This window comes from Phyllostomus hastatus, unplaced genomic scaffold, assembly GCF_019186645.2.
Source record: "Phyllostomus hastatus isolate PE091 unplaced genomic scaffold, TTU_PhHast_1.1 phas_contig_80, whole genome shotgun sequence".
In the NCBI taxonomy this organism is placed as follows: Eukaryota; Metazoa; Chordata; class Mammalia; order Chiroptera; family Phyllostomidae; genus Phyllostomus; species Phyllostomus hastatus.
Window position 1 is genome coordinate 19,146,268 of NW_025333960.1, and position 14,334 is coordinate 19,160,601.

Genomic DNA, 14,334 nt, shown 5'->3' on the forward strand with positions numbered 1-14,334 from the left:
TCTTGGAGAAAGCCTGTCCTCATGTTGTTGGTTTGGGGAGAGTGAACAGATTTGCCCCAAAGTTGCTTAAGTTATCATTGGGCCTACACAGAGCCACCATTCTGGGTGGGCACGCACACCCTCCTGATCACTGATTTCTGTGACAGCTGCCGTGTCCATGCTGGGATTCTGGCAACAGCCAGAGAGGCAGGAGGGGAACCTGGCTAGGGTGGGGTTCCTGCTCCTGCTACTACATCAGGTACTAGAGGGCAGAGCTTGACTAGCAGTGGGTACAGTTGATCCCAAGTCCCAAAATACTGCACTACAGCTGTGTGGACATCTCCTGCTCAGGGCAGTGTGGGGCAGGTGAGAACAGGGCATCTGGCTGGGAACGCGCTGTGCCCCAGGATGGATGTTCAGGAGATGGCTCACTCTCCATACCTCTAACACCATCATGGATCCACATGCTCAAGGAGGTTTTGTTCCATGACAGATCTCTCAAGGATCTCTGTGCCAAGGACAGCATGCAAGATCCTAGGTTTAGTGGGTGGCCCCACTGGATGATTGTTCCTGAGACATGTCTTACAGCCTGTTGCTTAACTCTGTTCCCATCCTGAGAAAGAAGCACCCACTGTTCACCAGTTGCCAGAAAGCTCTGGCTCCCTCCCCTTTTCTGACCCTCCCAACGACCATGGTCACATGGAGATACTGGAGAAAAATAATGAGATAAAAATTAGGGCAAGGTACCCCAGGAAACTGAGTGAAACTTGAGCAGTTTGAACATTAAAATATGGAAACTTGGCTCCAGCTTAATGTCAACAGGAGTAACAACCCAAGCATCTGAACTGAGAGAAAGAGGAAAGGGCAAAGGCAGCCCCGAGGTCAGGAAAAGGGGAAAGGTTGGAAGAAGAAGCTGTGGTTACTATATCACCATTCATTGATTGCTTCATGTATACTGGGTGCTGGCTAAGTGTTTTATTTAAACCTTCTTTTTTATTTTTATTATTTTTTAGATATTTGAAATACAACTTTATTCTGATTCTAAACAAAAGGGAATGGGAATGACAGTAACAAACAAGGTTTCACCACTGAATATTGTGATTAGACTGCAGCAATCTCATATTTGCAACTCAATAAGGAAACAACTGCATTCCAAAACAGCCGAATACATATGCAGGTCCAAAAACCGAAGGTATTTTTTAACTGCCACATTCACCCAGAAGCCCTTTCATCCCCTTCAGCATCCCAAATCAAGCACAGGTTCTGCTTAGCTACACAGTGACGTGGCAAACATGGGGTGCCACTGACCCCACAGGGCGGTTGTCTGTTAAACCAGCTTCTGGCGCTGGGCTCCTGCCTCCATCTCTCACAGGTTCTCAGCCTCATCCCGGAGAGGGGTGGTCTGAGCAACAGTAGGTCATACTCACACTGTGCTGCCAAAGCTGGTCCACGACAACCTCTGGTGGGGCCAGAGTAGGCCTGGCAACAAACTCCAAGTTCAGGTCTCCAATTAGTTTTCTAGCAAGTCAGAGGAAGGGCTTTTGAAATTGTAGTTACTCTTTGGCAGAAATGTCATATACCAGAGATTCTTCTTTCAGTGGAAGACAGTTGATTTTGCCTTTAACTTTTCTGTCCTCAATATCCACTTTGTTATTGTGGATAATCACACGACATAATGGAGATGCTTTCACGCACTCATACCAGATCTCTATGCTAGTTAGGCACATTCTTGTAAGTAACTCTTGAAGTGACATCAAGCATAATAGCCCATTGGGCTTGGGTGCAACAGGCATTTCTCAGTCTGCCAAACTTCTGGCCAACTGTATCCCATACGCTGAAGCTAGTAGGTCTTCTGTTGGTGTGGAACACAAGCAGATGGACCTCAACACCCAAGATGGCTACATACTTCTCAAATTCACTCGTCAGATGACATTTAATGAACGTAGTTTTTCCAGTGCCACCATCACCAATCAATACAAGTTTGAACTTAACTTGGGGTTCTCCTTGGGCAGCCATCATGGTGTTACTTCCAGAAGTGTCTCTGGGCCCATCTGACTCTTAAGCCTTCTCTTTTAATCTTGGAGGCATTCAGAGCCAGTCTGCCTGGGTTTGAATTCTGTTTTCATCACTTACTTCCTATGTGACCTTAGGCAACTGTCTTAAAATACTTGCTGATTCAACTTCCTTGATTGTGAAATAAAGATAATAATAATACCTAAACTCACAGGGTTGTTCTGAGGATTGGCTGAGATTTGTAAATCTCTTAGAACAGTGCCTAGCACATAGTAAATGCCATTTAAGGGTTGGAGATTGTATATATATGATTTCTTTATCCACACCGATGGAGATATATGCAAGGGTGGGAAAAATTAAGTTTATAATTGTTTGTATGGGAAATACTACAATAATTATTAAATAACAATACAAGAATAAACTGTGTTTTGTATACTCACAACTGTAAACCTACTTTTGCTTACTCCTGCCTATATCTCCGTCAGCGTGGGGGATAAAGAAACTGAAAATCAGAGAGGTTAAGTAATTTACCAGAGGTTGCCCAGCCCAGATTTGAACCTAAGTCTATTTCATAGTTTTACTTGTGGTCTCCTTAGCTAGCTGGATAGAAAGTTTTTAGAAATATGATCCTTTCACTGGGATGATGGATGATGGTGATGATGATGATGATAATGCTATGATGATGATAAATACTTATATTGTGCTAGGTGTCTTATCTATATTATTTAATTCTTATCATGGCCTTTTTTGTTATACATCATCTTCATATATGGGTTGAGTAGTATCCCTCTGAAATCCTTTTCTACCAAGAAACTCAAAATGTGAGCTTATTTGGAAGAAAGGACCTGTGCAGATGTCATTACTTAGGATGAGGGCAGACTGGATCAGGGTGGGTCCTGTCGGAAGGTGTTCTTATAAGAAGGCCATGGGAATACAGAGAGACACACAGGGAGAAGACCAGGTGAGACCGAGATTGGAATGATACAGCTAGAAGCCAAAGAACATCAAGGAATATCAGCAGCCATCAGAAGCAGGAAGAGGCAAGGGATGTTCCTTCCCGAGTGCCTGCAGAGGGAACACTGCCCTGTTGCCCTGACACTTTCTAGCCTTCAGAATGGCCGACCTTCAGAACTATGAGAAGATCGATTTCTGTGGTCTGAAGGCACCCAGTTTGTGGCCCTATATTATGAGAGCCCTAGGGAACTATACAGTCCAGCTGACATTGAGAGATTGAGGTTCAAGAAAACTAAGGGATTTGCCTCAGGTCAGTGTAGTGGCAGCAGATCTGGAATTTGAATTTGGGTCTGACCCCCTACAATGTGCTCTGACCTCCAGCGAGTGCCAGAGTTGCCAGAGCACCTGGATCAGCATTGGTGCCATTGTGTGACTCTGCTCAGCACCGTCAGACCCAGTTTCTTCTGAATTTGACCCTGTGGTCCAGACGAGGTGAACAACGTGCTGCTCAGTAAGTCACGCGGAATGGACAAGAAACAGCACTTGGGGAGAAAAATTCACCAAAACCTTTGGAGAGAATTTCTCAGTTAACTGGGTATTAACTTACATTTTCTTTAAGTACAAGCAAAATAGACAATTATTTCAAAATAATGGAAATTTTATCCCCTGGAGAAATACTTTATATTGCATCTCTCCAGGGCACAGAATCAAATCAGTAATCAATCTTGGCTCTTGACATTCTGTCTTGGGTTTACTCACAGCTTTGTTACTTATTCCCTCTAAACAAACACCCATGAAGCTGCCAATGAACCCCAGAACTACTGATCTGACTCACAGCATCTCTAGTTCTTCCCCTCTCCTTATACATAAAAAGCCTCTTGAACTTTGTCTTTATTATCTCTTTTAAAAATAAATATGTTTGTCACCCTTGCTGGTGTGGCTCAGTTGGTTGGAGCATTGTCCCATACACCAAAAGGTTGGGGGTTTGACTCCTGGTCAGAGCATATACCTAGGTTATGGGTTTGATCTCCAGTTGGGGTGTATATGGGAGGCAACGAATCAATGTTTCTCTTTCTCTCTCCCTTCCTCTGTCTCTAAAATCAATAGGCATATTTTAAAAGTTAAAATAAAATAAAATACCTTTGTTGGATGTGTGACTACAAGGACCTATGTGGACTGGTTGTTTATTTGATCTTGGCTCCAATTTATTCACCCTAGCTTGGTAACTGGTGGGTCATGGTCCCAGTAGCCTGACAGACTCAAGCTATTGAGTAACCTTCTGTGTCATTGTAAGTGCCAGGAACCATGCACCTGCTGACTCTCTCCTGGAATGTTTCTGCCCACTTGTCATCTTTCCTGCCTCTCTGACCCAGCAGACCTGGCTACAGACCACCTTATTGGAGACAAGGGCACAACTTGTGGAGAAACGGGGGCCAATCATGAAGCATAACTGACCAGAGTACTATGTGAATGAAGGCTGTGTGCCAGATTGAGTTTCTTAGCAGAGTTTATTAGGTCATTTGATAGCTCATTTAGCTCTCAGGTGTCCTTGCTATTTGTACCTCACAGTTCTTTTCAGAAGGGACCCAAACAAAGGCTTAATCCCGTAGCCTTTTTTACACAAACAGGGTCTTGTGTTCCAAGGTCTTCTGCATGCAAATAATAATCTCAAAGCAGTTAAACAAATCTCCTTGTAACCCCACTGAGGCCCATGGCTGTGCCTGTATTCTGCAAATGGAGCATGGGCCCTGGTGAAATCCAGAGGAAATGTTTCTTTGGGGGGAGATTCTGGTCAGGCATTTTTTTTTCTAGGTGGAAAACACCTGATTTAAACTTCAACACCTCTTCCAAGCAGAGGTAATGCTGGGGAACAGGAGGAAAAGGGGATGAGGTAGGAAAACGGTAGTTAAGGAAAGAGGGACTTTGTTCAATATTGTTGTTTTTTTTGTGGAAGGGGAGGAAGCAGGAAAATGCATCCTCAGCTGATTCACAGAGAAAACTGACATCTGGTTCTTTCCTTCCCAATCACTAACATTTTCCTTCATGAATAAACACAGAGAAGGAAACACAAGTGGAAAGGAGACTCCTAAGTAATTTCAGTAAGTTGTTTCTCCAGCCAGAGACCAGTCTAGAGCCAGCGCACTTCAAAGGCAGTACAATCGCCTGTCAGCTGCAGAATTTCTCTCGGTCCAAGGTAAAATACTACATGGAGGGGTGAGGGGAAAGTGTTGGAAGTAGAAGGAGACAATGCAAAGCCAAGGAAACAGAGAAAAGGAAAGATATTCCAGCCGGGAGACATGTTCAGGGAGCAGGGGGACCATTCTGGCCTGAACCTAGAAGGTAAAATGTCATAACAGGCAAGCAGATGTCCTCTGGCTGGGAGATCAAAGTTGCTGCATTTGGAATGCTGTCACGATCCATTTTTAAGAGGCGACCATCTTCCAAATGGATGCGGTAACCGGTGAGTGTGAATTATCAAAATCTATGAATTATCGCAGCCTATATTCCTTTTCCTGGGAGATTAATAATGGTTGGGGCAAGAATCGAGGCCAAAGGAATCTAAGAATCATAGTCAAGGAGTCCCCAGGGCTTCCAGATGGAACCTTGGAGGTTATATTTTGGATGTGACTAGTGGTATTTGGAAGGGTAATGCTTATTCAGTACTAGCTCTGTACATGCAGAGTCTGCAGATCAAAGGATGGAGGAGAGGGGCTTCCTGCCAACAAAGTAGCCCATAAAATGCTTTATTAAGCACAGAGAAATGAGCTTTGGCAAGAACACACTCTTACACGTGCAGGGAAAGTGATCAAGGTAAAGAAGCCAGTAAAAAGCTGTAGAAGGCAGAACTGTGGACATTTTTCAACCTGGATGAAAAGAAGTGCAGTCAGCATTGTGACAACCATAATTAAATGACATTTGCAGCAATGAGGGATCATGACATTAGGCCATTTCCTCAGGGAAAGTTGGTTGCAGTTTGGGAAGTTTTGGCTTTTCTGGGACCTCTTCCTGAACAGTGGAACTGATGATGGATTTGGAATCACTGAAGCCTGGTGGCAGCACCATGATTAGGGAACAACTCAGAGGCTGGTGGGAAGGGCTGGGCTCCCAAGGAGGAATTCCAGTCCTTGCCTGACCTGCTCCCTCACATTCCCCCATCCAATCTGGGTTTTTTTGAACATTCAAAACCAACTTTCTGCCTTAGTATAAGTGATGGATTTGGGGGTGTTACCTGTTTGCGGTTGCAGGAGTTTAATTGATTTTAGTTGCATCTGTTCTAGTCTTACTTAGGTGTACCTAAGTGATGGATGGGTCAGTATCTGTTGGAGGATGGAAACATGGTATGGGGAGTGTAAGATAGGAATTCAGGGAACTAAAGGAGCTGAAGTGATTTTGAGAAACAAAACCAAACCCAAAGGTACATTAAAAAGGAAAGAAGGAATCCCACCTCTTATAAGATGATACCCTGGTTCTTTGGCATGGTTTATGAAGGCATTTGTGGTCCCTATTTGCCAGCCTCCTGCCTGGTACTGCAGTGCCCCTCTCTTAGTACAAGATGACTTGCAATGCCCAAGTAGTCGGTAGGAGGCAGACCTTCAGTGAGACCCAAAGAGTCCCCACCTCCTAGCAGTCCTGTCCGTTTGGAGTCCTCTCCTTCTGAATGGCTGACCAAGCAACTATCTTCTAAGTAAGAGAATGTGACAAAAGTGATGAGTGTCAGTTTTGTCTTTCTAGAAGACTGTATTATCTTCTTGGTTTGCATGCTTCAATGAGGCAAGTAGCCATGCTGGAGAGGGACACTTGTCAGGGAACTAACGGCAGCCTCCAGCGAGCAGCCAGCTAGGAACCAAGACCCTCAGTCTAACAACGCTTAAGAGCTGAAATCTGCCAACAACCATGTGATGGTCTTGGAAAAAGAACCTTTTCTCTGAGTCTTCAGACCGGCCCTGGATGGCACCTTGCTTGCCACCTTGTGAGAGACCCTGAAGGAGAAGACCCAGCTAAGCTGTGCCCAGATTTCTGCTCCACAGACATTGAGATAATAGATGTATGTTGTTTTCAGCCACTAAGTTTGAGGGTGATTTGTTAGCTAGCAATAGATATTAATATAGAGCCCTTGAAATGTCATGGTTCCATGCCTTTGCTTCTGGTCTTTCTGATGCCTGGAAAGACTTCCTCCACCTTCTCTTTGCCAGTGTGGCCAACCCTGCCCATTGTTTAAGATGTAGCTCAAAAACAATGTCTTCAAAAGGCCTGCCCTGCCTTCACCCATAAACCCTGCCTTCCCATGGGATTGACTTCTCCCTTCTCAGGCCTTGTATGAAGTATTTGTAAGAGAGAAAGCCTCTTATAATTCAATTCTTATTTTGAACATTTAATGATTAATGTTAAGAACATAAGCTTTGTAATCAGATAGGCATGAGCTGTGTGACCTTGGACAAGTCACTTTACCTTTCTGAGCCTCAGATTCCTAACCTGCAATACAAGAATTTTAATATCTGTTCTGTCATCCAGGGTTCCTATTTGCAAATAACAGGAATTTATTCTAGCCAGTTTAGATTCAGAAGAACTTTTATGATGGGATTCGAGTAGTTCAAAGAATTGCTGAGAAGGCTGGATAACCAGTTTCAGAAAATGTGCTAGCAGGAGGAGCCACCTACTCTATTGACTCTCCAATCCAGGTGTTGGTATCATGTGGCTGCTAGAATAAATTCTTCCTGTCTGTTTTCTTTCTGCCGCTTATTCCTGATTCACATCTGATGGCCAAACCAGGTCACACGCATGTGTCCTTGTTGCCAGGGGTAAAGAGAAAGCAAGTGTCTAGATTTTGCAGCCTCTACTCAGCAGCAAGAGAAAGGGAGCCCCAAAGCTCATAGAGGGAGAATATCCCACACCTGAGAAGGGGGATCCCATGCTGGGCTGTTAAGGACACACAAGTCAAGACCAAAATCTAGCACACTGAAGCAGCATGGCCAAGCCTTGTGGGGTCTGCCTGAGCAGGGAAGCCTGCAAAACAGGTGGATGTCTTCAGGCAAAATCTTTTCCAGGAGGTTGAGGAATTCCTCTACAGATTCTTGCCACAGAAAATCATACACCTGAATCAGCTCTTGCAAGAGGACTCCCTCAACCTGACCGATCTGACCTCTCTCCGAGCCCCACTGGACATCCCTATTCTAGACCCCCCACCCAAGGATGATGAGATGGAAACAGATAAACAGGAGAAGAAAGAAATCCCTAAGTGTGGCTTTCTTCCTGGGGATGAGAAGCTTCTGGCCCTGCTTGCCCTGGTTAAGCCAGAAGTCTGGACTCTCAAAGAAAAATGTATTCTGGTGATCACATGGATCCAGCACTTGATCCCCAAGATTGAGGATGAAAATGACTTTGGGGTGGCAATCCAAGAGAAGGTGTTGGAGAGGGTGAATGTGGTCAAGACCAAAGTAGAAGCTTTCCAGACAACCATATCCAAGTACTTCTCAGACCGTGGGGATGCTGTGGCCAAGGCCTCTGAGGAGACCCATGTAATGGATTACTGGGCCCTGGTGCACGAAAGAGATGAGACGGCCTATGGGGAACTCAGGGCCATGGTGCTGGACCTGAAGGCCTTCTGTGCTGAGCTTTATCATATCATCAGCAAAAACCTGGAGAAAATTGTCAGCCCAAAGGGTGAAGAGAAGCCATCTATGTACTGAGCCCAGGGCTAGAAAAGAAATAAATTACCAATGCTTTGTGCAGATTAAAAAAAAAAAGGACACACAAGTCAAAAAGTCTCAAGATGCCCTTCACGTCACTTTAGAGGGTCATTGGGGGGATTACATGAGCTGATCATGGAAAGTGCTGGCATTTGGAAAGAACCGGGTAGATGGCAGCTGTTTCTGTCATGTAACTATTCTTAGTTACAATTCTTCTGGCAAAGCCAGTCTTCTCATGATGGGCCATAATGTCTCATCCTCTTCAGTAACATCCTCTCCCATTCTCCACTTATCCAAATTCTGGCTGTCCTTCCAAGTCCAGATCAAGTCCACATTCAGCACATGAACGTTTTCAGAATCATTTTCTCTTCATATCATCTTCTCACAGCACCTTTCTTCAATTTAGTGCTTAAGTACACATGGACTTATCTTCCTATAGACTTTTTTCTTTCTATGTGTATGTTATTCTCCTACTTGATAAAAGGGGCAGGCCACTTGGCAAAACATGGTCCCTGGTGGCAGTTTTTGACTTCCCCACCTAGGATGCAAGGGACTGTTTCTCTGACAGTGACCTTGAGCTTGTTATCTTTCCTTGTGTCAGGTGTCATTCTTTGGTAGTTAGTTCTGTATACATATATACTTCATTTGTTCATTTATTCATTCTTCTAACATATATTTGTTGGTTGCTTACTATGCATCAGGCACAGGTGTAACCATTATGATGACAGAGAAAAATACACCTGTTTGTAGAGAGCTTGCAGTCCACCGGGAAGGCTAGTGTTTTAGTTTCCTCATTGTCTTACAGTTGTGCAGCTGAGAAGTCTGACCAGGCTAAAATCAAGGTGTGGAGAGGGATGCATTCCTTTCTAGAGAGTTTAGAGAAAAATCCATTTACATGCCTTTCCTAGCTTCTAGAAGAAGCTGCCCACATAGCTGGCCTCATGGCTTCCTACCTCAATCTTTAAAGCCAGCAAAGTTGTGTTTTACTGACCCTTCTTATGTCATCACATCTTCCTTTTACTCATTACAGCCAGGAAAGGTTCTGTTTTCTTGTTTGTTTGTTTCAAGGACTCATGTGATTAGATTGAGTCTGCCCAAATAATTCAGGAAATTGTCCCCATTTCAGGGTCCTTAACTCATCTTCTAAGTCTCTCTGGGGATGTGGACGTGGGCAGAATGCAGGGGTCATTTTTTTGACAAACACAGGGAATGTGCACAACTATAGTCTATGTTATCAGTTGTTCAAATAAAGAAGCAAGGGGGTTTAGAGGCAAGAGAGGCAACTTTCAACAGAGTCAGGGAGTGGAGAAGGCAGAGGAAAAGAAAGACCCATCAGGTCAACCATTTTCGACTATAAAGCTTTTTACAGCGGGTGAGCAAATTGTGAGTGTGGGCAGACGACATACAGATATCCATTTTCTTATTTATACTGAATTAAAAAATCTTTTCTTAGCCACCAGTTTTCACTTCACTCATGTCACTCATGGGATGTGACTTTACGGGCTCCAGGCAGCATCTTTTGGTTTTAAACCCAAAGAGTGAGATCTGATAGGGTGACTTCTTACATCTTAATGAGCACCTTTTAGCAATCAGATGGGCTGCTTAGTTTTCTCCTAATTAGAAATGTTTCTGGGGCCTTTCAGGAAACTCTCCTGATTTTCCAGTCTCTCCAAACATGAATATTTATGAATTCTGTTTATAAACAGCATATCTATCTATCTATCTATCTATCTATCTATCATCTATCATCTGTCTATCTAATCCATCATCTACTTACGTTACCACCACTCATATCCTTACCCTGATCACATTTTCTAGTTTACTTGCTTCCCAGGAGTCTCTAAAAATGTATTTCTAAAGCCCGCTTTACTTTTTGCCAATTTTTCCTGCACTAAAGAAAGTAAGTTCCTCCTTTTGCAGACAAATTTGAAAAGAGACCATTCCTTCCACTCCAGGGTTATTGGCCACATCTTCCAGAGGAGTCTGAGAGACTTACCCCTTTAGTCCGAGTCCTCATTAAGGCCAGATCCAGAATGAGAAGCTAGGGCCTCTGGCTCCAAGTATGTGCCTCCTCAACACTCTGCAGAGCTCCCCCACTGCTCCCGACAGGCGCTCCTGCACCAGGACACACACACACACACACACACACACACACACGCACACACGCACACACACACATACACCACTCTTTAAAGAATAATGCAGTAGGTAAAAGTTCCATGTAGAATGCTAGGAATGCCACATGACCATACCTGGTTAAGAGTGCAGCAGTTGGCACACAGTCAGAAACTAAAAGGAGGAAGAGGCCAGGCTGGTGGGGCCAGGCTGGGAAGACTTTGTGGAGGAGGAGGGAAAAAATGAGTGAGAAACGGGAGTTATTGCATAAGTTGGCTCACGCCATGGAGTTGCATATATCACTGTTCTTCAGCACAAGCTGAGGGCCCCCAGGGGTGAGTTTCAACTTGATCTATAGTCTCCGGATGTGGGGGGTTGTGTTGCCTGTGTGGTGAACTCTACCCCTCCGCTGGCTGTCCAGGGACACGTGCGTTGGTGGACCATGTGAGGCCCTCTGGAAAGCCCCAAGTAGTTGCCAGATTGTTTGAGAATTCCAACTCCTATTGTTATATTCAGAGTTGTTACCTGTGACAATAGTGGTCCATCCCTTTGGACCACATTAAATGCATACCAGCCCATCCTGAGAGTCGCTCCCAGCTCCATGCTGTCTGTGTTCCTACCAAAGGCTGAGGCCCCCCACACACCCACATCATAAGCAGGACCACCACTGTCTTGCTCAGATGCTAAGGGTCTGCTTCTGTCTCTCATTTTGAAAGAACAGAAATGAGTTGCTATTTTTAGCTTTGCATGGGAATTCCGAGGGTGCAGGGAGAAAAGTGTTTTCTGGGGCAGCTGCCCTCTCAGTTGATATGGAGCAAGAGAGGAAATAAAGGAGGTAGAGATATCTCAGCCCTTCCACTAGACTCCAGCAACTTTGAGGCCCTCCCTAGAACAACCTTGGTAATTACACACAGTGGAAAATTGAATCCTTCTTGTTAGGTAGACATTCTTTGCCTCTGATAGGCAAAGAGGAAAGACAAGAGAGGAAGAGATGAAGGGACTCACTGAAAACAGTGAATACCATCAGCAATGTCCCATGGGAGATTCCTATGGGCATTAGGTAGGACAGGAGGTGGGCAGGGCAGGGGTCCAGCTATAGGTGATAAGAGGAAGCCTAATAAAACAGACAGAGAATGTGGGAACAGACTGGAGGCAGGCCAAACAATTGGTTCTCATCAGAGAGAGTGAGGTGTGGTGCAGAGAGGTGGGCAGAGCAGAAGCAGGGCAGGGGATGAGTGAGGAGACCCTGATGGGTGCAGAGGTGTCAGGGAGCCTTCAGTCAGTTACTGGCTCCAGCTGCTGGGATGAAATGAGGGGCAAGACTCTGAGGGCCTGTATTTTGCAAGAAATGAGGTGCCAGGCAGGTGATTCAGTCATGGAGAGGCAGTGTGACATATTAGAGTGGTCTTCATTACTCATTATAAGACTTTTTAGTTTAGTGAGCTTGAGAAAATTACTTAGCCTCCTTCTACTCTGGGGCCCATCCATATGTTACAGGATGAGGGCAGTTGTATTCAGTTGTATTTATCAGAATTATGCCTGGGAGGAGTGTTGTGCTTTGTATGAAGGCTGTAATGGCCTGTTTGGGGCATGACTCTGACACCCAAGCCATGAACACCAGCTAGGAGGGCCAGCAAAGGTGGGAGACTGAGCAGTGTGCAGTGTGCTGCCTCTTCCTCCAACTCCTCAAGTCTCCAATAAAGTTGCTAAGCTTATGAATGATTGGGTGCAAAGAGATCTTTTGGGATAACAAGCAAAGGGGAGAAAGCTTGAGTTGTGAAGGAAGGAAGCAGCATTCCACATGAATGGGAGAGGGGTGCTCACCTGACTCCCAGTTACAGGCAACAAAGGGGTTGATGAAACCAACTTTCTCATGAGGAGAAGTGAGCCTAAACCACCCAGTCCACTGCCCACATGAAGATGGCATCAATAAAGCAGAGTTACTTGTTAGCCAGGAAAACTGACACATAGGGGTTAGATGGGACCTTTCTGTCTGGGCTTCAGGTTCAAGGAGGGGCTTTAGCACTAGAATGAAGCAAAAGCCCACATCCTGACCTGGGGTCAGGTGGGGTGAGTCAACTCAGGGGCAACCTAGTGCTGAGTCCTCCAAACCCCAGGGACGGGGCTGCTGGGCAGCAACGGGGGGCTGGGCGCAGAGTGAGCCTTGGCTTTGTCGTCTAGGGCAGCATGGTGCTTTTAAATACTATTTCTCTTTTTTAAAGATGTTTTTATTTATTTATTTTCAGAGAGAGGAGAAGGGAAGGAGAAAGAGAGGGAAAGGAATATCGATGTGAGAGAGAAACTTCGGTCACTTGCCCCTCGTAGCCCAGGCATGTGCCCTGAGCAGTAATTAAACGACTGACATTTTCCTTTGCAGGACAGCACCCAACCAAGTGGGCCACTCCAGTCAGGGCTAAATGCTATTTCTAATTTTTAATAGTTTTTTATTGTATTCTTTCCCATTATCATTCATTCCCCTTATACCCTCTTTCACTTTCACCCACTCCTCCCCCCTGCAATCACCACAATGTTGTCTGTGCAATTTTCTTGAATTTGATGCCAGACTGGGAAAAATTACAGCTGCTCAAAAATGATTTTAATGTTCATGTGATGAAGCCAAACTTAAGGTTTTAAATAAATTGCTCAGAAATCTATCTCTCATCCAAGGGACAGCAATGCAAAGTTGTATTTTCTCGCCCCCTGCAACTTCTTGTTTATTTAAAACTCTTGTTTTTAACTTTTTAATTGACCTGTTCCTTTTTTTAAGGTGGCAAGATCTTGATTAATATAGTGGAACTTAAACCTGAGATAAAACTCAGGAAGGAGAACATGTAAGCAAATGCACTGTGTTTGTAGCATTTACAACCTTCCAAAGCTGAGCTACAGAAGTTTAAGTTTCTCCTCTTCGCCTGTAAATGCTTGAAACATTTTCGTTTGATAAATACCTGACATAGAAAATTAGAATTACTGACCTTTTACAACTTTATCTTTTCTGAGTATAAATAGACACACCTCAAAGACAGTTTTCTCCCTCCAGGCACATTTTGAAATAGTGCAGCCATGTGCTTAGGAGAGCTGGGACAGTGGCACACACTGTCCTTCCTCTGACCCGTTCCATTCAGAGACGGGTGATCTTCCTGGGGAACGGCGAGGCCACCGAACAACACGGGCTGACCAACGCTCCGAAGCACCAGGATTTGAATTCATGAGGTTGGGGGTGGGCTCCCTTTTGAATGTGAAACATGAATCATTTCCTTTTAGTGAAAAAACCCATGTTTCGGTCTGAAACTATTCTCAGCCTAAGCCCTAAGATCATGGCCACCATTCTGATGGCAAGGCTGCGTGTGTGAACGATGAGCTTGGAGCACGAAGGGCAGTACCTGTTCCAACAGAATGCTGGTTTCAGTTATGAGCTTTGAGAACATTGTCTGCTGAAGGTCAAGTTCCCCAAATGGAGCCTGGAGACCAGGACCCTTGTGCAGGTGACCTCTGTGCGAGTGCTTCCAGGACTGCAGTGGAGCTCTGAGGACAGGGCAGGGTGTCCATCCATCTGTGCTGGCCTTCTCAGGGGTCAGGGATGGAGTGT

The 14,334-nt window shown here is 44.8% G+C and overlaps 1 protein-coding gene and 1 pseudogene across 1 annotated transcript; one reads left to right on the forward strand and one right to left on the reverse strand.

Annotated features, from left to right (window-relative positions):
• Positions 1 to 1,345: 1,345 nt before the first annotated feature.
• LOC123826408 lies at positions 1,346 to 1,995 on the reverse strand (annotated as a pseudogene).
• Positions 1,996 to 7,912: 5,917 nt separating this feature from the next.
• On the forward strand, positions 7,913 to 8,656 carry LOC123826259 (proteasome activator complex subunit 2-like). The gene is given in 2 exon segments (XM_045850245.1): positions 7,913 to 7,951; positions 7,953 to 8,656. Coding segments are annotated over 2 exon segments (720 nt in total). The 3' UTR covers positions 8,634 to 8,656.
• Positions 8,657 to 14,334: the final 5,678 nt, after the last annotated feature.